The sequence below is a fragment of the Pteropus medius genome, unplaced genomic scaffold (assembly GCF_902729225.1).
Source record: "Pteropus medius unplaced genomic scaffold, Ma_sr-lr_union100, whole genome shotgun sequence".
NCBI classification, from domain to species: Eukaryota; Metazoa; Chordata; class Mammalia; order Chiroptera; family Pteropodidae; genus Pteropus; species Pteropus medius.
In genome coordinates, this window is record NW_024349803.1 from 12,863,130 (window position 1) to 12,886,377 (window position 23,248).

At 34.2% G+C, this 23,248-nt stretch overlaps 1 protein-coding gene and 1 pseudogene across 2 annotated transcripts in view; one reads left to right on the forward strand and one right to left on the reverse strand.

Moving 5' to 3' along the window:
* Positions 1–23,248, forward strand: part of RASA2 (RAS p21 protein activator 2) — a 94,839-nt gene that overhangs the window by 8,216 nt on the left and 63,375 nt on the right. For both annotated transcript variants that reach the window (XM_039837335.1, XM_039837336.1), the window contains exons 2-3: positions 10,221–10,338; positions 15,284–15,387. In XM_039837335.1, coding sequence (XP_039693269.1) covers positions 10,221–10,338; positions 15,284–15,387 — 222 coding nt within the window. The remainder of the gene's footprint in view (positions 1–10,220; positions 10,339–15,283; positions 15,388–23,248) is intronic.
* Positions 4,335–4,452, reverse strand: LOC120582683 (uncharacterized; annotated as a pseudogene).

Here is a 23,248-nt window from a genome sequence, read left to right on the forward strand (position 1 = left end):
GAGTTTAATGTTACCTTGTTGGTAAAACAGACCAATTAGAGACAACTTAAGTGTCCATCAGTAGTAAAATGGCTAAATATGTTCATACACAATTCTGTAGCAGCTAAGAATGAGATGTATCTATAATATGAAAGGGTAGAACTTCAAGATGTATTGTTGAGTTAAAAAAACAAGTTAGTGAGATAGATATATATATATATATATATATATATATATATATATATATAGTATCATGTGTTTTATTTTTTCTACATATCTATGAGAAAAAGGATGGAAAGATTTGAAAAGATGTACAGCATCGGTTTCCTCAGTGGTAAGCAAAGGGAATTCGCCTTACTTGTAATGGTTTAATTTTCTACAGAGTGTATTTATGTATTAATTGTTATTTAAAAAGACCATATTTATAAATGGGTTAGATACAGTATTAATCTTAACCTGTGAGAGCCTCTCTTGCTCTGCTGTTGAAGTCTATCTTATCTGCAAAAATAAGAGTAACCAAATGTTAGGCTTGGTAACATTTTAAGTGCACATAGAAATAAAGTCAACTTTTTCCTCAAGTGTTTGGGTAACTTTTTATTTCCTATACTTTGCATGTTTTCATTGTTTGTGTTCAAAAAATTGACTTTAAAAAAATACAAATTTTTGTTTCAGAGGAATGTAGTAAAAAGAATAATTTTGATCCTTTGAAATAATATCATTTGTGTGAGTGCAGAACCTCTTAGTTTTGAATTTGGACAATTTTATTTTGTAAACAATATTCTTAGGACTAATAAGTGAAGTGAACTAATAATATGCATTTCTAGGTACTATGGGGGGAAGTGAACTAATAATATGCATTTCTAGGTACTATGTTAGGCTACTTTGCAAATTGTTTCATTTAATACAATTTCATGAAGAAGATTATTATTATTCCTCTTTTAGTGAAGAAGCAGACAGAAATGTATTAGTTCAGGGTTTAAAAGGGCAGAGCCAGGTTTTCAGAAGGTCTTTAAATAACCAAAGTCCATATCCTTTTCTCTACCAAGTTGCCTCTTAGATGGTATATTGGAAAGGACTGATGAGTACATTTCTGTTGTCAAGAAATTAATAATTATCCCTGAATTGGTTATGGTCTAATGTAGTGGATATTCAATAAAATTAGAATGTTGGAATGCCATATCTTTAGTACTGTTTTGAGAATTCACAAAAAATTACTCTTCTCTCTGCCTATGTTCCTTTGGGTTTGTCTGTGCTTGTGAATGGTTCTCCTAGAAAACACACACATGCACACACGCATACACCTGTACATGCATATGTGTGGATACAACTTCTTTATATCTAGGTGCCACTTTTTTTTTGAAAAGCACTAGATCATAATGAGTTCCATTTGGGCTCCCTGGATGCCATTACTAGAAATAGCCATATTCCATATATGACTAGTGCATGTAGCCCTTAATTCTGCCACCACCTGACTTTTCGGCCTTTCGTTTGCTTGCCTTACAAGACTCTTGGTCACCTTAGGAGCTTTGCTAAGCATTTTGTAGCTGTAGGAACCATCGGCCTATTCTAGGACGGATTCCTACTATATGTTCTTCACAATTTGGTTTGCTACTTGAGAAGGGGGCTATAGGAAGCTTAGGGATCAGCACATGTTCAAAACTGAAACCAGAAGTGGGCAAGGCAAACCACAGGAAGATCCTGCATGCATCTTGGTGACGTTTCTCTGAAACCCATGGACGCTTCCTGGCAGTACCTTGTGAAACTTGCCTTTTCATGTACAGTAGTTTCCTAACTTCTTGCTCTGTGCTAAGCTTCAGTCAAAGATGATTAATATGATGGCAATATAGATAACTATGGTAATGTTTATGCATATAACTTGTGTAAAACAACTAGCCCCTAATCATGTTCTGTAGACTTCTCACTGAGGTTGAGAAGTTGCTGTAGAATTTATATTTTAACCTCGACTTTATGCCTTGTCAAGAATCTTACTTATTTGTTCAGGTTTTACAGCCACAAATCAGTTCTTTGCTCACTGAGTCTTGGCTAACCACCTAAACTATGCTGGATTCCTGGAGTCTTTTGTCCACTCAGGTGCTTGCTCAGTGGTATGATCTTGTTTTTAGGTACCTTGATGATTGTACCTCATTTAGGACAGGTAGGAGTGCAGTGTTGATGAAACTTTATTATTCTCTATTTCTTAAACTTCCAGATTAATAGCATAATGCCTGTTCTTAGGAACAGATTTCTGATAGGAATTATGTAATGTGTTGATTTTTTTAAGATTACCAGTTGTGTGGGATTATAGAGTCTCAGGTTGTACGTTACCATTTACTGGAAGTGAGAAAAAATGCTTGACAATTCAGTTATCTGATCCCATTAATTTGTGCATCGGAAAATCCTACTTAGTAGATATTCCAGCAGTCACCATATGCCTATTAGTACCATTTCTCATTCTCTTCCTGAATATCAGAAATGTATAATTTTCCAGTGGCGTTTTCAAGGTTACAAGGAGAGAAATCACAGCTACATAACATACTTCTCTTCAGTAGTTCTTAGACCTGTCCCCACCTTTTTTTTTTTGTTGTTGTTATACCGGGGACAATCTGACATACTCTGAGTATGGTGAGACTCTTTGGAAGGTCATGTATGATTATGGCAGTTCTCTCCCTTACTCTATTGGAAACTGTAAAGATAAATGAACAAGAGAGAGGTCTTATCTTATGTAAGAATTCTTTATTTTATACAAAGTATTATGTTAGGTATAATATAATAAATTGATTGAATGTTAACTGTTAATGTAGCATGTCAAGAGCATGGTATTCTGCTGCTTTTCTAGTAACTACCTAACTTCTATGAGCTTCAACTTCCTCTGCTGTCTTTTGGGAATAGAAGTTCTTCTAATCTTCCAAAGTGGTAATGAAAAGATTAAATGACTTGATATACTGCCTGGCACATTGTGCTCAGTTAAATGTGGGCTGTAGCATAAACAGTAGTGATATTTGGTAAAGTATATTTTCATAGTTTGTTTTGATGAACAGTTTATCAAATATAACTCTATATTTAGTTCTTGTAGTGTTTTTCAGATTAACTTGGAATAGGTAGCAGTATCCAGAAACATTTGAAATTATTGTCACCATGTATTTTTTAAATTTCAAGTGTTGTCTCTCAATTTTAAAGCTGTGGGGAACCAAAATTAACTAGTTAAGGGATTGAAAACTCCACTCTGCAGAGACCAGGCATAAGGAAGTAAATCCAGGTGGAGATTGTTTTGAGTTAGTAAGGTGTATCTGTCTGTAGTTTTTATTCAGAATCATGTTGCCAGGTCTTTGATTATTAAAGAAACCAGAAATAATGTATCTAAGTATTAACTCTCCCAGTTTCTGCATGTTGACTACCGTTTTGTTTGTTTGTTTGTTTGTTTGTTTGTTTTAATACTGTGCAAACCAAACAAAGTAAATATCTGGCTGGCTGATCCCCAAATTGTGCCCTCTAAAATAGTTTAAATCCCTCATTTTAGTGATGTGGAGCCTGAGCTATATATAAAAGTCAGGTGTTTTTCCATCTATTTCCCATAATAGTCATGGATTACTTCTGTAAAAGGAATGTCATTTAAAAAACAAAAACAAAAACAAATGAACTCCTCTGGTGTATCCAATTGTTAAATTACAGATTATCTTTGGTTGGGACCTAATGGCTTGGGTAAAGGGAATTGTGTACAGTTGCTAATTTTTTGGAATCTTAACCAAGGAAGGGCACTACTATTTACTGAGTGCTTACTCTGTTCTAGGTATTGTGGTAAGTGCTTTACCTCAGTTAATAGTTACAGCAATCCTGAAGCATTATAATTACCTCTTTTTATGCAGGAGGTTGAGACTAAAGACATACAGATTCTCAAGTACCAAGTTTGTATTGAAACTCAGATCTCTGTCTCCAAAAAGAATTAATTTAACTTGTTATACTGTACTAACATTGTATGTTTTCAGAATTATATGCCCCTTTTATCTTACTTTAAAAATTAAAAGTAAGCTTTATAAGAAAATTTGAAAGACCTTATGATGTTAATATTATATAGGATTGTCTTATTTCTGTATAATTGGATAGCATCAAAACATGTAATTTTACTCTAAACTCGTCAACACCAATACTGTTCTATTTTAAGTATACATTGCTTCATTCTTCTTCATTTTTTTAATGTAAGTGATAAAGTTTACATGTTTTTATATCTTTTCCCCATCTAAAGTTCTAGTCCTCTGTTTAGGTTGGTATTCCTTTTTTATTTTTTTTTTTTAGGCGAGGCAGCGCTTGGTTGACCTTACAGATTGCAAGGACCCTATTTTATTTTTTTATTTTTTTTATGCCTACAGCACCTGGTCTTCCTAGGTGGTCTCCCATCCAAGTACTAACCAGGCCTCACCCTGCTTAGCTTCCAAATCAGATGGGATTGGGCTTGTTCAGGGTAGCATGGCCGTAGACTGGTATTCCTTTTATTAGAACTCCATATCCTGAGTCACTCGGGCCAAATTATTCTGTCTCTATAACATCTCTTCCATTTTACTTTTCCTACCATTTGCCCTTTCATTACCTTAGTTTAAGCCCTTTAACTGTCAGATTAATTTTCCTGAAGCATAGTTCTGACCCTGTAGAAACTTTTAGTGACCCTTGTTGCCTACCGAATAAAGTTAAAAACTCCTTAGCTTGGCATTTCAGGTCCAGTTTGATTCCACCTTTCCTTTACAGTCTTATACCTTTTGTTCTCTTTTTGACTCTCTCTTGCCTTAGCCAATTTGTACTATTCACTGCCTTCTTGAAGATGTTCCTCCTTTTTCCACCTCCTGAATTTGTTTATGTTGTGCCTTACTCCTGCATTGTTATCCTTCCACCCTCAATTTCTGTATCTTTTGGGAAAAAATCAATTGGAAGACGTTATCGTGATGATTAAGTGAAGTAACATATATGAAGTCCTAAAATATCTGCTGTGTGTAGTATATGTATTAACTTACTGAGTAAATGGTAGCTATTATGATTTAGCTTTCCTCCCACACCAAATAGTCTTTGTCTTAAGATCATCTTGTCCAGGACCTTAGCCTTTTGCAATTTTTCTTGAGATTTAATCTTATCCCACTGGGATCTCTGTTGGTTCTTATCCCTGTACTTAAGTTATCCTTTGAATAGAGTTGGTCCTACAGGATCTCTTAGGACAATTTCAGAAAAGAATGCCTGTCTGTTCCTCTCAGGACTGCTGTATTCAGAAAAACAGTAAGAATGGAATGGAAAGACTAAGCTTTGGAGTTAGATTTCTGTCAAATCACCTTACCAGATATGTAACTGAATTTTTTTAAAATTTATAAAAAGGTATGATAATACTTCACAAGGTTGTCGTAGAGATCAAATGAGATATTTGAAAATATGTTTAGCACTGTCTTGGAGCATCCTAATTGATAAATATTTATCTCCCTTTCTTACTTATCCTAGTAGTGTCCTCCTCTAGGATATATAAACATACATATAAACCTACAGATATAAATACATGCACACAATCCCCCAAACATACACATAAGCATACATGTGCATGCTCACATACATGTCCAGAAGCATATATACTAGAATCTGTACCCAATAGCTTCATACTTGGAATTCTAGTCCTAGGTAAAATTTATATGGTAAGATCTAGCTTTACTATCTAGCAACCTTTACATAGAATCATTGATCTTGTACAAAGAGAGTTAGCCATCTTTCTATTTCTATTAATCTAAGTTATCTATCTTTGATTCCCAGTGGTGTTTATCATCTTGTTTTAAACTGTTTGCTTTTGATAATGACTAAAGGCTACTGTTTTCTAGGAAATATTCACTTGTCTCCCCTCTTCCTTCTCAGTGGAGTCTTCATTGGCTCTCCGTCCCAGTGCCATTTCATGTGGTGCCCATTCCTACTAAACACTTATTAGTAACATACCATTTTTACTTATTTATCTTACTTGTTTTCTGTCTGTGTTAGCTTAGCACCGATACAATTTTGTCTATTTTCTCACTATTTTATTCCTAGCATCTCAGTAAGCACTCAATAAGTATTTGAATGTGTAAGTTTCAGAATTGGTTTGTTTATTTTCAGTATATTTCTATTAACACTATAAAGATTATAGTATTTAGTGCTTTGGGTAACTGAGTACAGCAGACTTTTTTTTAACCTTTGGAGCGGTTGACATAGATGAACTTACATGAACTAGGAAAAAGAAGCTTATGTGTAATGTTATAATTTGTAATGTGATAGTAGAATTCCTTTTTGCCCATGCTAAAGTTATAAACACACACACACACACACACATACACTCTCTCTCTCTCTCTCTCACTCACACTCACACTCAGTCTCACTCACTCGCTCATACCTATTCAGTAGATACTTCTTTATCTATTATAAGCTAAACATGGTACTAAGAACTGGTCCCTTCCCTTAAGTTTATAGTTCAGTGAAGAGACATATAGCTGTCTTCTTTGCCGATTACTTCTCATCTCTACTAACTCAAAACGATGGAGAGCTCTGAGGCTCAATCTTCAAATCTCTTTTCTATCCATATTTTCTCTCCTTGTGATCTTGTATAGTCTTATGGTTTTATAAATATTATGTAGTTCCTGATGATTCTCAAATAATTTTATCATCATCCAGGACTTCTTTGTCCTCTTGACTTCTGCACTTGGATATCTAACAGACATCTCAGACTTAAATGCCCAGTACAAAGTTTTGATCCCCCTCTCCCAACAAGAGGCTCTTCCCTCTGAAAATGGCATCTCTATTCATTCAACTGCTTAAGCTGAAACTATTAAGAAGTTGTCCTTGACTTCTCTTTCTCTTACACCCACAACCAAAATATCAAAAATCCTGTTGGCTCTACTTTAAATATGTATGCCCAATTGACCACTTCTCTCCATGCCAGGACTGCCCCACCCCTACCCCTCTCCCACTCTCTCATCTAACTTCTCTCTAATCAAGGTTATTATTACATTAGCCTCCTATCTAGTCTCCTGCTTCCACCCTTTTTCTTCTGCAGTGAATCTTCTAAAATAAAAGTTATGTCATGCCATTCTTTTGCTCAAAATCTTTCAGTAGCTTCATTTCTCAGAAAAGTCTAAGATGTTCCATTGGCCTATAAGACCTGTTTAATCTGCTTTCTTCCCTAGCCCTACCTCATGTTATACCATGTACTTCCTCTCTCCACTTTGTTTATTGTTTTACATCCATACTGGCCTCCTTGCTATTCCTTCAGTGTGTTAAACCATTCCTGTCTCTGGGCCTTTGCATCTTTTATTCTTTCTGCCTATCCATCCCTTTCCCCAGAGATCTACATGACTCGTTCTCTCATTAACTTGCATCAGGTATATGTTCAAATATCTTAATAGAAAGGCCTTTTCTGATTTCCTATGTAGAATAACATTGCTCTTTTCCCTCTCTCTACCCTCTGGCCTGGCACTCCCTAACTCTCTTGCCCTACTTTGTTTCTTTGTTAAGAGTTTATGATGTTTGTCTCCTCTGTCTAGATTGTACAGTAGTTCCATGTGGGCAGAAACCTATTTTTCTTCATTGTTATATCACTAGCATTTAGAAAAGTGCCTGGCATGTTGTAGGCACTTAATAAGTATTTGTTGAATGAAATGCAACAAGAGCAATACGATATGATCATTACAGTAGAAGTACATGTAAGACGCAGTAGGAAATAGAGGAAAGAGTGACATGACTACCTAGGAATTGAAGGAAGACTTTACGGAGATGCTTTAAACAGAGATTTTAGGGTGTGGGGGGAATGGGTAAGAGCATTCCATACAGTGAAAGTAGCATTGCACATATACAGAGGCATGAGAGAACACAGTGTGTTCAAGGAACCAGAAGTTCAGTACTGTTAGAACATAACTCGGGGTGAAGATTAAGTAGATGAGGCCAAACATGTAGTAGATGGTGCCAGATCATGAAGGGTTCTTATGCCAGACTAAGGAATTTTAGATTTTATCCTACAAGATGGGTAGTGTGGAGCTATTGAAGATTTTTGAGCAAGAGAGGATAACATGTTTATGTATTAAAAAGGTATGGCAACAATGCATAGGATAAGGAGCTAAGCTAAATACAGCATTTTATTTAAGTTATGTATGATGTTGCAAGCTACATGTGATGCTTAGAAACAATTAATGTCATATGAATGGGCAAGAGGCTATTTCATTTTATGGTTGGACGAAAACCACTGATGTATAGTGTGAAGGTGTTCTTGGCATATTTGCAGTACAGCTATGAGGGAGGAGAAATGCCCTGTGGAGGATTAGTTAGTTCCTCTCTTAACATCCATGTTTTAGGAGAGATTTAAAAAAAAAAAAAAAAGTTAGTTAAATGTATTGTAAGTTGTAATGTAGACTAGAAAAGTTTTTAAACAGTACCAGTTATGAATTCAACAAGAAAGGGTATTGTTACAGAGTAAAAGATGTGCTTTAAAGCCAGCCTCCTTTCCTTATGGAACAGTTGTTTTGTTAATAATATGCCTCCTGATCTTGATTCATTATTGAAGGAAGGAGTGACAGTTGTAACTATAATCAGATGTATACTATTTGCTGTAGGGCCAGTACATCTGCTTTTATAGGACGAATATCTGCCTTTGCATATTACAGAATTTTAACAGAGTTTCAGATGGTTATAAAGGCTACCATGAAAAGAAATAGAGAAATAGAATGAAATAGAATGTGGTAACAGGATTATCTCCTTAAGATGGAAAGGGAACGTTTCTCTGAGGAGGTGACATTTGAGCTGAAACCTGAATGGTAAGAGCCAACCATGCATGGGTTAGAGCAGTCTAGGCAGAGGCCTTAAGCTTGATCAAGCTTGGTTGATGAATAGAAAGAAGGCAGACACAGCGGGGTAGGAGGAGAAGAGGTCAAAGAGGAGAGGTCAGTTCAGTGGGTCTGTGTAGACCACGAAAGTGGGAATTTAGAAATAGGATTGTATTCTAAGTGAAGTGGAATGGTGTCGGAGCAGGGGAGTGACAGACCTGAATGATATGTTTAAAAGATCACACTGCTTGATGGAGAGCGGATTGTCGGGTGCCACCAGTGAAGGCAGTAGTTGGATTTCGGGTTATTTTGGAGGTCTGCTGGATTGATTGATGGACTGGATGTGGGAGTGGGAGATTGGGGGAGGATGGTGAGAAAAAGAGAAAGATGTGGCAGACTGGAAGGAAGAGCATGATTTAGGGGAGGAAATCTGATGGTTTGTCTGCAACTTGTTAAATTGGAGATGCCTATGGGATATCCAAGGAGGCCATTGAATATTCACAGCTAGTGAAGAGGAGAGAGCAGACCTGGAAATGCAGATTTGGGAGGCATCATCATTAACACCTTGTACTGAAGGAGTTTGCATAGGGAAAGAAGAGAAAGTGGTCCAGAACAGAGCTCTGAAGCATTGTAACATTTAGAAGTGAAGAGGGAGAGAAGTCAGGAGAGGGCCAGTGATGTAGAAGGAAAGCCAGAAATATTGTGTTGTGGAAGCCAAGAAAAGAGGACATTTTAAGGATGGGTGTTAGTGTTCACTTATTTTAGATAGTGCTGCCAGATCAGGTATGATGGAGACAGAGAAATGATCATGAGTTTGGCAGTATGGAAGGCATTGGTGGCTCTGGCTAGAGCAGTTTCAGTGCATCATGGGGTTAGAAGCTAATTGGAGAGGATTGAAGAATGAATGGAAGATGAGAAATTAAGAGACGATGACTAGAAGTAAATTCCTTTTGAGAGGTTTTGCTGTAAAAGGGAGTCTAGAAATGGAATGATACCATGTGGGAGGAGGGGAGTCAAGGGAGGTTTTTTTCTTTCTGTGCCCTTTTAAAAATTGAGAAATACCAAAGCTTGTTTATATTCTGATGGGAACGATCCACTAGAGAGGAAAATTAATGATGATATAGGAAAGAGGGGTTAGTTGTAGAGTCAAGTCCTTGAGGTCTTGCTGGTAGGATGGGATGGACAGCACAAGTTAGGGGATTGCCCCTTTCTAGGAGCAGGGATGCAATGATGTAATATGACCTCCCATGCCCCTTTATACACAGCTCCTTCCTCAGCCTCACCAGACTCCTTTAGACCAAGTTGATTATCTCTCTCTAATAGCTATTTTTTTTTCTGTGCTACATTTTATGTGTTCTTTTGGATGAATCCAGCTTGTATAAGGCTTAGCATGAAGCAGCTGGTGATATTTAACACCAATTTCAATTTTTGTGCCAACAGGTGAAGCAAAAAATTTATTGCCATATCTTGGACCCAACAAAATGAGGGATTGTTTCTGCACCATAAATTTGGATCAGGAAGAAGTTTATCGTACTCAAGTTGTTGAAAAATCTTTAAGGTTTGTAAAAAATTGGTAAATACCATACATATGACGTATATTGATGAATAAATTTACACTTTCCAGATTTTACCAAAAAGACTTTATTCACATGAAACTTTTATTTTTCTTTTACATTCTGAATTTGTTTTTGGCATTATAGAATCTCAGAGTTTGAAGGAGCCTTAATGTTCATTAAGCTAGACTAACTGCTTTTTGTTTGGTTCCTTCTGACAGTTATGTTTGACAGGTGGTCAACTGGTGTTTACTTGATAATGTACCAGTACCAAGGAGTTTACTGCCTCCTAAGCAGCCTGTTTGGTCTTCGAACTGTTCTGGCTTCTAGAAAGCTCTTATATTTAGTCAGTTAACGGTTATTAAAAGGAAAGCTTATTATATGCCAAAAACTTGCTGGGTGCTATTTATTAATACATCCACAAGAACAAGAGAGACACAGTGCTTGCTTCATGTGGCTTTTCATTGTTTCAAAATGTATCTTCCTCTTAAGTGTTCCTAATTCTATTCCTTGTGTTTCTGGAGAACAGTTTTAATCCATCCTTCACATGACACACTCAGATTTTTGAAAACAACTATCATATACCTCAGTTTGTTCTCTAGGCTAAATTTTGCCCATTTGTTTGAATTTTTCTCAAAGTACAGCATTATTTCATTTCTGTTGAAAATAAATAACTTACAGTTTATACAAGTTACTTAAGTAGGGCATTGTAAACAAATGAAGTCTTACGTATATTTCTCATGTTTGAAAGTGTAACAGCACTTCAGGAGTTTCATAGTAAATTCTAACTCATGAAATTGAAGTGTGCCACCTCTGCCTTATAATAGTGTTTATGGACAATGTAGTGTGGAGCTCTGCTGGCAGGATGTAGTCTTGATCAGAGATAAGAGTCAAAACAGGGACCCTGGGAGCTGTTGGAATGAACATGTGGTAGATGCAATATCAAGAGTCATGACATGTAAATTGTATTTCAGGTATCTAATTTTTTATGCTTTTTTAAATATCTTTTTCCTTTATACTTGCCTTTTTTTCCTCTGAAGTTTTCCCCTTTATTTATTGTCAGTATTTATAATTTTGAATGTCTATTGAGTTCTTTATAGGAAAGTCATTGTATAAAGCTGAAAATACTTTAGTAACCCAAAAAGATTTGAAGTAATGTACTTTACTTCTTTAGTCATAAATTACTTGCCCCTGTTGTATTAAAATTCTGTTGTTATTTATGTTATAAATAATGAAACTAAGTCAACAAAAGGCTGAATAACTTGTGCATATAATAAAGAACTTAGAAGTAAAACTAAGATTGAGACCTGAAACTATTTAAATCTCAGTTTCTTAATGTATGTTGATTCCATATCACACAAAACTCAGTGATGCACAAAACTAGTAACTGTCATAAATCGAATATTTATAGTAGTTTCTAATATGTAGCCTTGTAAATGAGTAACTAAAATTAGCTTACTTATTTTTAACCCTTGTCCTTCCACATATTTATGTTGGAGAAAATGAAATGATAACCAATTATTTTTATCCACCTTAAATTATTTTTCTAGATGCATAGCAACTTGGAAGATATTTTAAAGCTAGCAATGGTACCTAAGGTCATTTCAACATAGACTGTGTGCTAGTTAGACTAGGTGCTTCTTGGATTCTAGGTGCCCCCTAGTATTTTTTCTTGTAGAGTAAGGTGAAAGAATCTGTAGTATAAACCCTTGCTCACCTTGCTTTCATTTCAATGTTTTCTACCCTTGTGGATCTTGTGATAAACTAGCTTTAAGTCTAAAGTCAATAGATACCATTTAGGTCTTTTATGAGTGCTGGATACTATAGTTTTTTAGGTAGTCTGGATATAGAGTTTTTATAACGGATAAATAGGTGTCACATATGGACTCTATAGGTCCTAAATCTCTGCCTCAAATCCTGCTAAGAAGTAGGTGGTATATAATAGCAATATTGCTTGCGCCTGGTTCTTCTCTGTCATGTCAAGAATTTCCATAAGAGTCATATGTATGATCATATGTCAGTGATAATGGTAGAGTATTGTTTCAAAAACTATGTAGGTCTAGTCATTGCTTCTTGCCAACTTTGTTGAAAAGTTTTCTTCAAATGGATTGATTGATTAATTTATTTATATAGTAAAGATGTGGGCACCTAGATGTGGGGATTAGGTTGTCGAGATGGGGATAATGCAGTGACACAGATTTCTTAATGAATAATTCTCATGTTATTCTTATTTGGCTTTAAATGTGTTTTTAAAATAATATTTGAGTGTGGATATACACTATCTAAAGGAAATTCTCCATTTTATAATTGTCTGTAAAATGATGAAAAGGAGAAAAGAAAACCATGTCTTTGCCTAATAATTTTTATATTGATTTCTATGTTGAGGCTAATTATTTTGACAGACCAACTTTTAAAAGTTTAGTTTGGTTACATTTGAAGTGAAAAATACATTGACAAAATGTGATCAGGGATATAACAACTAAAAAGCTGAGTTGGCTGTTTTCTGGACAAAGTCAGAAATGACTTCTGTAAGAGCATTTCACTTTGTATTTCTGCTTTTCTTTAAGTTATGACATCCTAAAGAGATTGCGTTTTATGGTAACATTTTCAAAATATCGTTTTGTTCTTTAAACACTCTTAGGAAAGAAGAACTCTTGACAAAAGATATTCACTAGCATTTCAGAGATTGATTTCTTCATGGAAGAATTTCAGATCAAAATCACATTCTTAAAATGAACTTATAAACATAAGCTATTTCATAGGAGAAAAGTCCTGTGAAAAAAGTCCTTAGCAACTTGAGGGTAGGCAAAGATTTCTTAAGATGCAGAAAGAAGAAATTTTAAAAAAGGAAAATTAATAAACTGGATTTCATCAAAATCACAGCCTTCTTGCTCTTCAACAGACTTTGTCAGGAAAATGAATTGCAAGCCACAGACAGGAGAAAATATTCTGTCAAAGGACTTGTATCCAGAATTAAAAAAAATAAAGACAACTCATTTAAAATATGGGGAGAATACACAACCATATTTTCCAGAAGAAGATATACAGATGACCAACAAGCACATGAAAAGATATTCAGCATCATTAGTCATCAGAGAAATGCAGTTTAAAACCATTTCTGTCACTATAAATTCTTGAACATAATGTGTCAAGATAAAAATCAGATCACTGGTTCATGTGACAGTATGGACAGGGAACTTTCTGGGGAGATAGAAATGTTCTGTATCTCTATTGAGGTAGAGATTAAACAGGTGTATAAATTTATCATGTCACATTCACTAGAATAGCTATTCAGTAGAATAGCTTTTTAAAAAGACTTTCAGTAGCAAAAGTCGACAATGATAGTAGAGCAACTGGAGCTCTCATACATTGCTGGTAAAAATGTAAAATGGTAGGAAATCATGTTGGAAAGCAGTTTGTTTCTTAAAAGTTAGAATTTCATCTACCCTTTAACCCAGCAATTCCATTCTAAAGTTACCTACTCAAAAGAATTGAAAATATATGTCCAGGAAAAGCCTTGTATAACAATGTTTATAGCAGCTTAATTTTTAATAGTCCAAATAATCCAAATGACGTTATTAAAGAATGGATTGTGGAATATCATAAATGGAATATTACATAGCAATGAAATAAATGAACTACTGATATACTTAGAAAATGGAAACAGTCTTTTAGATGTTGAGTGAAAGAAGCTAGACACAAGAATGCTTAGTATTTGTCTCTATCTATATGGAATTCTGCAACATATAATCTGTAGTGACAGAAATCAGATCACTGTGTGCCTGTGGCAGGTATGGTAGGGTAAATGCAGAAGAGCATAGGGGAACTTTGTGGGGATGTAGAAATGTTACCACATATATATATATTTTTTTAATGCCAGTTTTTTTTATTATTTTCATACTGTATATACATAATTATTTTTTAACATTTTATTTTTTTATTTTCCCCTTTCCCCTCCCCTCTCCTTTCTGGTAACCACTAGTCCATTGTCCACGTCCATCCATGTCTTTGCAAATGGCAGTATTTCATCTCTTCTTATGGCTGAGTAATATTCCATTGTATATATGTACCACAGCTTCTTTAGCCAATCATCTATTGTAGGACGCTTTGGTTACTTCCGTGTCCTGGCCACTGTGAATAATGCTGCTGTGAACATCAGTGTGCAAATATCTTTTCGGATATGAGTTTTCAAGTCTTTGGGGTAAATACCCAGTAGAAGGATTGCTGGATCATATGGTAGGTCAATTCTTAGTTTTTTGAGGAACCTCCACTTTCCATAGTGGCCGTACCAATTTGCAGTCCCACCAGCAGTGTATAAGGGTTCCTATTTTTTCACATCCTCTCCAGGATTTGTTATTACTTGTCTTGTTGATTATAGCCATTCTAACAGGTGTGAGATGTGTTACCATATCTTAATTGAGATGGAGACCACACAGTATAAATTTATCAAAAATCATTAACCTTTATACGTAAATTAGATTTTATTGTATGTAACTTATACCTCATGAAAGTTGATTAAATAATAACCAGGTTTTTTAAAAATATATTTTAAAGTAATGTTTTACATAACATTACCCATTTTAGGTGGTATGTATTATCGTGATTAGTACAGCTTTACATATTTTTCTGAGATGATGATGGTGTGAATGACACTGTCCTCCATTCTCATTTGTGTCCACTTTAGGTGAGCATGACCCTACATAATTACTGGATCTTCTGTTTATAGGACTCCTTAAAAATTATTTGTTCAGAGCTCAACCAGGCAATTGAGGTCCTTTCATAGTTGAACTTGGTTTGTACAGAATGTAGTTGAAACTTAGCATAGAAAATTATTTTGGAGCTTTTGAAGCTTTTCTTATGGTGTTTTAGTCTGTAATTTATTTTATTGAAAATGTTATTTGAGGACACTGTTAAATTTTCAATAATGAACTTTCTCCCTGTTCTCTCTAGCCCATTTTTCAGTGAAGAATTTTACTTTGAGATTCCAAGAACTTTCCAGTATTTGTCTTTCTATGTTTATGATAAGAACGTTTTACAAAGAGACCTTCGTATAGGTATGTACTATTCATAATTATCTTTAATCACAACATTGGTGTTTATGGTAGTGTTAAAAAAAACAACATATGTTGAACATTTCTAATCACTTTTTCTACTCTTCATGTTCATTCATGAATCTGATTTTTAATTTGTATGCTCAGCTTAGGTGCCATTTCCTCAGAAGTGTCATGACTGATCCCTCGTCATCATAGTACTTCTATAGTACTTGATGGGTCCTTTTCTATAGTACTCATGCTTGTTCATCAGTTTGTTGTTTAATATTTAGATTTTCTAGCTGAATATCATATTTATAAACTCAATGTTATCACTAACAGAGTGCCTTACATTTAGTAAATGTTCAGTATATATTTGTTGAATAGTTGAAAGAATGTTTTTATACAAAGATCACAGTATTTGATCTCCCAAAGAACATCTGTTTTTGACATTTTTCTAATATGAGTAATTAATTTGCTTTAGCCTAGTCATATGTTTTCTCTCTGGTTGTATTGGTGACTGGTAACTGTTTCTTAAATAATTGAGGCTGGATGGACTAGAACAAAGCTAACTGGCCACATATGTGTAACATTCATGGTCTTTGCACTACTGTCTTTATATTTTAATAACAGGTCTATAATTTACATATATTATCCTCTCCCTTTTTAGTATCCTGAATTTCATCATCTGCAATATGATCAGGTCTCCTACAGTTTAAATGATTAAACTTTATTTGACTTAGTCTTCTTAATAACCACTATCTAATTTATTTTTCCTTTGCTGTTAAACTCTTTAACAAATGGTCTATATCCTTCTTCTGATTACTATTTATTTCTTTTTAAGTCTCTGTAATCTGGCTTCTACATTTTTCTGACAAACTTTTTTGAAGTTTGTAAAAGTCATTTTAGAGAAAATCAAATAACCTCTTAAAAACAACTTTTTTAAGTTATAAAACTATTATATATCTTAATGAGTCTGCACAGGAATAACTACAGTTAATAATTTGAATATGTCTTCCCATTCTTTATTCCATGCATTTATGTTATTACATTGTACGACTTACTCAGTTTTTTCCTGTTTCGCTTAATATCATCTAATGATCCTTTTCCTATGTTACTAAATATTTTTTAAAAATATTTGTTATGTAATTTTTTTGTATAGAAATGTATTATTTTAACCACTCCTTTGTTGGTAAACATTTATGTTTCCAGATTTTTGGTGCTCTAAATGGTGCTACTATAAACATCCTTCTGCATAAATTTTTGAATGCCCATTTTTCTTAGGATAAATTTTTAGAAGTGAAAATACTGAGTCAAAAGGTATGAATATTTTTAGTGGTTCTCCCATATATATTTTTACATTGGCCTCAGAAATATTGTACTAATTTACATTCCCCCAAACATGACATGGGCATAAGCATTTTACCATATCCTGGTCATTCTTAGATATTATCATTGAAAAAATTTCCAATTTGATAGGTGAAAAATAATATTTAATTTTGTATTTTGTATTTTTCTGATTATCAGTGAATTTGAGGAGTTTTTCATATGTTTATTAGTCTTTTACATTTTTCTTCTATGAATTCTTTTTTTGCCCTTTTTTTGCTTGGAGTTGTATCTTTTATTTATTTTTATATATCTTTAGATCTGTTAAATATGTTAACTTTTTTAAGCTATATTCATACTAAATACTTTTTCTTGTCACAAAAGGCATTTTTGCAGTTTTCAGTCCTCATCTGCCTCTGTGTCATGCTTGACTTGTTGAAAGCCCAGGGAAAACCAGTTTAATGACATTGTGTTTTCCTGGTTGTCTTTATTCTTCTGACTTCCTTACTTCTATGCAGACTCTTCTTTTTCTAGCATCATCCCTGAGGCTCCATCCTCAATTCAGTTAAACAGACATTTACAAACACTTTTATGTGGCATACAATGAATGGGAATATTAAGATGAATAAGACTCAGTTTGCTTCCAGGCTATCAGAGAGGCAGACTTGTACTCTAATACTAATATAATAGGTTCTGTGCTGGAGGTATGAACAAAGTACTTGGGAGCATTGAGGGGAGAACAGTTAATTTTGTTTGGTGGAGGATTAACAGAGACTACCTAGGTAGGAAAAGGAAGAAAAGGTAATAGGGATTGGCAGAAGCAGGGGAGAAAAAAATTGAATCATATTTGTGGCGTATCTGCTGGAGTATGTAAATTACTTAGGAGAAGGGTAGTAAATGTAAAGTTGGAAGTATAAACTGGGGTCAAGTTGTGATGGATCCTAAAAGCTGTGCTAAGGAATTTGGACTTTATACAGTAGTATTGAGTCTTTTAAAAATGAGGAACCTTTTAAAAATTACATATAATTGTGTATACATATATACTTTTGTAGTTTAACAAGTTCCTGTGGTCTACAACAGTAACTTTCAAGCTATAAACTCAGTGTTTATTGATTACATTTAAAATATATTATGTATAACAATATATACACATATATTTTTTTAAAGTACATATACATATACTTGAAATGTATGATCTATCATTTATAGTTTAGACTAGAGAGAGATTAGAGGCAGGGAGACCAACCAGGAGGCTATTATCAAATGAGATGAATAGGGCAATGGCGGTGGAAATACAAATGAGGGAATGTACTTCACAGGAGTAGCTTCAAATAGGATTTAGGGACTAAGAGTACAAAGAGGATGTGAGAAGGGATAGAGTTAAAAATGTCTTGTTAATGTGGTTGTCATTAACTGATAACAAAGAACACAGCAGAAGCATTCAGTTTTGAGCAGAGGATGGGAAGGAGAGGACGGATGACTTTGGTTTTAAACAAGTTAAATTTGTATTACTCAGGGAACACCTTTGTGGAACATCTTTGGTTGACTGTTGAGAATACAGATCTGAAGCTTAGACAAAAGAAGAGCTGGAGATGTGAATTTGAGAGTCATTAGCATTAAGTGATACTTGAAGCCTCTACTATAATGAATGAAATTTCTCTGAGAGGAGATAAGCTGTGTGTTGCAGGGAAAATGAGGCTTCAGTGAAGATTGAAAAGGTGTATCAGGAAGGTAGAGAGAGAGATAGGAGAGATTAATATCACCAAAAGCGAAGAGATCTTTTGATGTCCACAATTAGAGAGAGGTAGAGTAGGATAAGGATTGGATAGAGGCTGTTGGTGATTATTAGTGACCCCTGAGAGAGAGTGTTTTAGATTGACTATCATGTCTTTTTAAGAACATATTTTGTAATTTTTATTGTCTGTTTACACATTATAGTTATATAGTATTTCTTGAAAAGGACTGTAGTTGAGGTTTATGGTTTCCAAAAGTTGCCTTTGTTTTGTTGTGTGTGTGTGTGTGTGTGTGTGTGTGTGTGTTTTCAAAAGTAAAAATCAGTTTTAAGTAAGAATCAATTCTTTGTGGATTAGTATTAGAAAACCATAACTTTGTGTGAGAACTTTTTTCCATATAAGTTTATTCTTATTAATAAGTAAAATTTCTATATTTAGTGGGAATTTTTTTCCTTTTACACATAGGAATTTTTATTAAATTAAACAGTACATACGTACCCTTTAAAGTTGGGAAATGGTCTTGATGCTTTCATTTATAAATATTTACACTTTTGTAGGTCAACATATTTTCTTTTGTCATTAACTCATAAAGTTGGGTTGTTGGTTTTTAAAAAAATTTTGAGCTACTGGAAATTGAGTTTTCTCAATTATTTTATAACTCTGAGTTGCCCAGTTGTAGATTAAACAGTACCATAGCATTTTCTGGAAATGAAATTTAAGCTATAGATGTGAGAATGTGTACTGGTTAAATATAGCTTTAAGCGTCTGTTTGTTTTTTATTCGTATTATATAAGTAATATATGGATATTTTCATTTTTATAAAAAAATTTGAATTACCATATTACAGATAATCCTATGACCACTGACCCCCTCCAATCCCCTTCCCAGAAGTAATGACTATTTTCAATATGGGGCATAATTTTTTGTATTAGGTATCTTTAGGTGCCAGGAATAGTTCATGCAAAAGATGGATTATGGATTAATTGAAAACTTGAAACCTAGGAACCATTTTACAAAAAGATAGGAAATTGTAAAATTAAGGCTTTAAAGGTCTTTTACTGTGCGATATATTGTCTTAAGGTATGCTGTCATCTTCTTTTAAAAACTGAGAAAAAGTGAAAAGAAAAACTTTATATAAGGATGAATTTCCAATTCTAGTGAAGATTCTTATAACATTAAAATTAAATTAAAACATATGTATTTTACCTCCCAATGTGTATTTTCTAGTTAATTTAGTTTTCAGAGGAATCTAGGCTCAAACAACTAAACTATGATTATCTTGGTAGACTGTGGCAACTTTTTTTTTCCTTTCCCTTTGGCTCAGAATGATATTTGCTAGGGAGAATTTTTACTAGGATATCAGAGATGTGAATTCTGGTCAAGACTGTCACTAACTAGCTGTATGACCTTAAGTCACTTTGCCTTCTTAGGCCTTGTTCATCCAGAAAATGAGGCTGAATTTAAGATAGCTGTCTTTTCCAACTCTTCGAATTATAATTTCTGCTGGCATTTAGCTCTTAAGTCAAACCTACTATTTAAATTTTGCCTAAGACTATACTTTGGCATCTGTTTGCATAGATAATGTATCAGTCATCTATTGCTATGTAACAGATTACTCTAATACTTAGTAGCCTAATATAGCAACCATATATTTGTTCATGATCTTGTGGCTTGTCAGTTCGGGCCAAGTTGAACTGAGTGGTTCTTCTGCTGGTCTCACCTGGGGTCACTAATGTGCAGTTATCTGGGATATTGATTGAGCTGAATGGTCTGACTCATATGTCTAATGGCTAGTGTGGGCTATTATCTGAGCCTTCCTCCCCACATGGTGTTGGGGTTCCAGAAGGGTAAGCTCCACTTCACAGGTGCTTATTAAACCTCTGCTTGTATCACATTTGCTCATGTTCCTTTGGCAAAAGCAAGTGACGGGGCCAAACCCAGAGTCTGTACTGGAGGTGATCACACAATGGCATAGACCAAGGAGACCATTAATATGCCAGTCTAACACAGAGACCAAAATGTATCCACCTAAACCCCATACACTGAGGCATTGAAGGATTGCTACAACTGAATTGTTGCTATTCTGACTATCTGCCAGAATTTGTTCAGTCTCCTGGTCCTATTTCATCTTGTATAGGCAGTCACACTTGTCACTACTTTTTCTTACTCTTTCAGCCATCTCTACTAGTATCCAAGTAGGAACAGGACTGTCGAGATTTTTGCCATTTGGTGATCTATATTAGGATGAAATTTCTAAGAATAAGCCGTGTCTAAAAATGGGGCCCAAATATAACACAATATGTAAGAATGTCTTCTATTTGGTAAATGTTCAGTTAATCTGGCTTTTCTTTCAATTCAGTGCTCTTTCCACTGTATCAGGCTGCCTACCTTTCACAGTCAATACTTGCAATCTAACTAGTTTAACTAAGGGCAGCTCAAAACAGATGAGAGTTTTTTTGGCCTTATTTGTATTTCAGAAACTTGTCCCTCCCATCCCTGTCCCTCTCTTCTCCTTTTTCTGTATTCCTTTGCCCTTTACTCTCCTACCTTTCTCTCAATCATTCATTTAGTCATTCTCTCTCTTTCCCTTCCTCTCTACCCTGTTTGATTCCCTAGGATTGGTGACTTTTTCATATGTTATGTTGCCTAATAAAGTGCTGAACATGTTGCAGGTATCATAATACCTAATGACTTGAAATGTTTTTATTTTCCTCTGTCATTCTTATATAACAGTTTTTCTGACTTCTTGGGATCATATGTTCTTCCCTGCTTTGTCTTTAGTCTCATACAACTAAATCTCTATATTTCACAAACTGATATTTTAAAAAGAAACTTGATAGAATAAGAGCTGGCAATAAAATTACAGGTTTTTCTCAACTTATTAGTGGCTTATTTATGCAACTAGACAGAGAAGGGTTTCCCTCATAGGAGACAAGAACCATTCAACTAAGAGCGGATTCTCTTTTGGGAAAGCACCTGTGGGAGAAGATGTATTTCCAGTTATCTGGAGTTATGAGTCATAACTTCAGTTAGAGGAATCTGGAAATCAAATCACCATTTAAAACACAGTGCCGTCGTGATTATTTGTTAAATGAGTAAGTGGATGAAACTAGTAAATTTCTAAATAAACTTTTTTTAAAAAAAACTCTATTTTTAAGTTAGGGGCTTGCTTTAGTGATGTTTGTATATATTATATGTACACACACATACATCTACATACATATTCATAAATTGTGTACAAAACTAAAAATCTTGGAAATTGTAAAATAGGGTTGTTAATCAGGAGAATACTAGTAAGTTTCTGGATGGTGGGTTTACTCTGAAAATTATATGCCAGAAGATATCTGTGTTTTTCTGGGGAGAGGACACAAAAGGTACATAAATACTAAAATTCTTAAAGAAGGGAGATGAGTGGTTCTCAGAATACAAGAACTTCAGCTATAGGATGTATAGATGTATGTATGTACACACACACACACACACACACACGGTTTCAAGCTGTTATCCATTGGCTTAACGTTTATATCTGGTGTGAAATCAATGGTAAATGGAACCACTTGATAGAATTTTGATAATCGTAAGTATTTTTTTGTGACAAACAATATTGAATATTTGTCATAACTGTATCCTAAGCCATTCCTGGTATTATATTGATTTGCCAGGAATTTGATACAATCTGTAAGTAAAATATATCAAGAGATTTGTATGATTTGGTTGTTAACCTAAACTCCTTCAGCAGCTTAAAGAATATTTGGGTGTTCCAGTTAGGCTTTGAATATGTATAGTCAGTACTGGAAGAATTTCTGTTTTTTCATCATTTTATATCTTAAATTTAACCCCAAAAGGCTGAAATACATTATTCTCCTAGTGCCATTTCCTACAAGATTTGAATGAATTATAAATGCTGTATATTCATTTACATGAAGATTTTGGCCTTCTCATGAGATTTCATCCATTATATTTAAAAGAAAGTTGGAAAGATTTATGCTTGTTGTGAGGGTCAATTTATTGATTTTAAAATTTTACAAGTTTTAAGTCTCGTGTGTTAATAAATATAGTTGATGTATTTTCAATAGTTCTCCTTTGAATTACGTATTAATACAGTTGTCACTGTAATAAAAAATATATATAGCTGTGTATTTTAATATTTTCCTTAAAATTACACACATATCTTTTGTAGTTCGAGTTGATAAACTTAACAAAAATTTTAATATGGTTAAAATTTTTTTAGTAACAGCTTTATCGAGGTGTAATTCATATACCATAACACCCTTTTACAGTGTACAGTGTTGGTGGTTTTTCATGCCTTTCCTTTCCACTTGATACACAAAAATTGATATATCTTGACAGAAAAATGTTTTACCGTTTTCTAAAAATTTTCATATGTTGAACTGAAAGACCTAGATAAATCATAAGTGCAAGATACCCTGGAAGTATAATTAAGGTACTTGAAATGAAAATTCTTATTCGATAAAAGAAAGTGAACTGTTTTTGACTTTAGTATATCTCCATTGTTAAAGTTTTTATGATCTTTGAATAAATTGTCAGTCATATGCAAAACTATTTCTACTTCTTAAAACTTGAATTGAGGAAGGAAATGCTTTGTACCAACATGGAAAATAATTCATTACAATGAGAACATTTCTGTTTCTTCCTCTCATACTACTTTGCTCATTGTACTGTATCTTTCTCTAAGAGGTAGAAACACTTTAAGGAACTGCTGTGATTTTTTTTGTGTGTGTGTGCATTGAAGCAGTATAAACAGTGTTTGCAATATTTTGAAAAAAGCAAACTTTTAATAAAATCATTGCTTTCATTTCCCATAA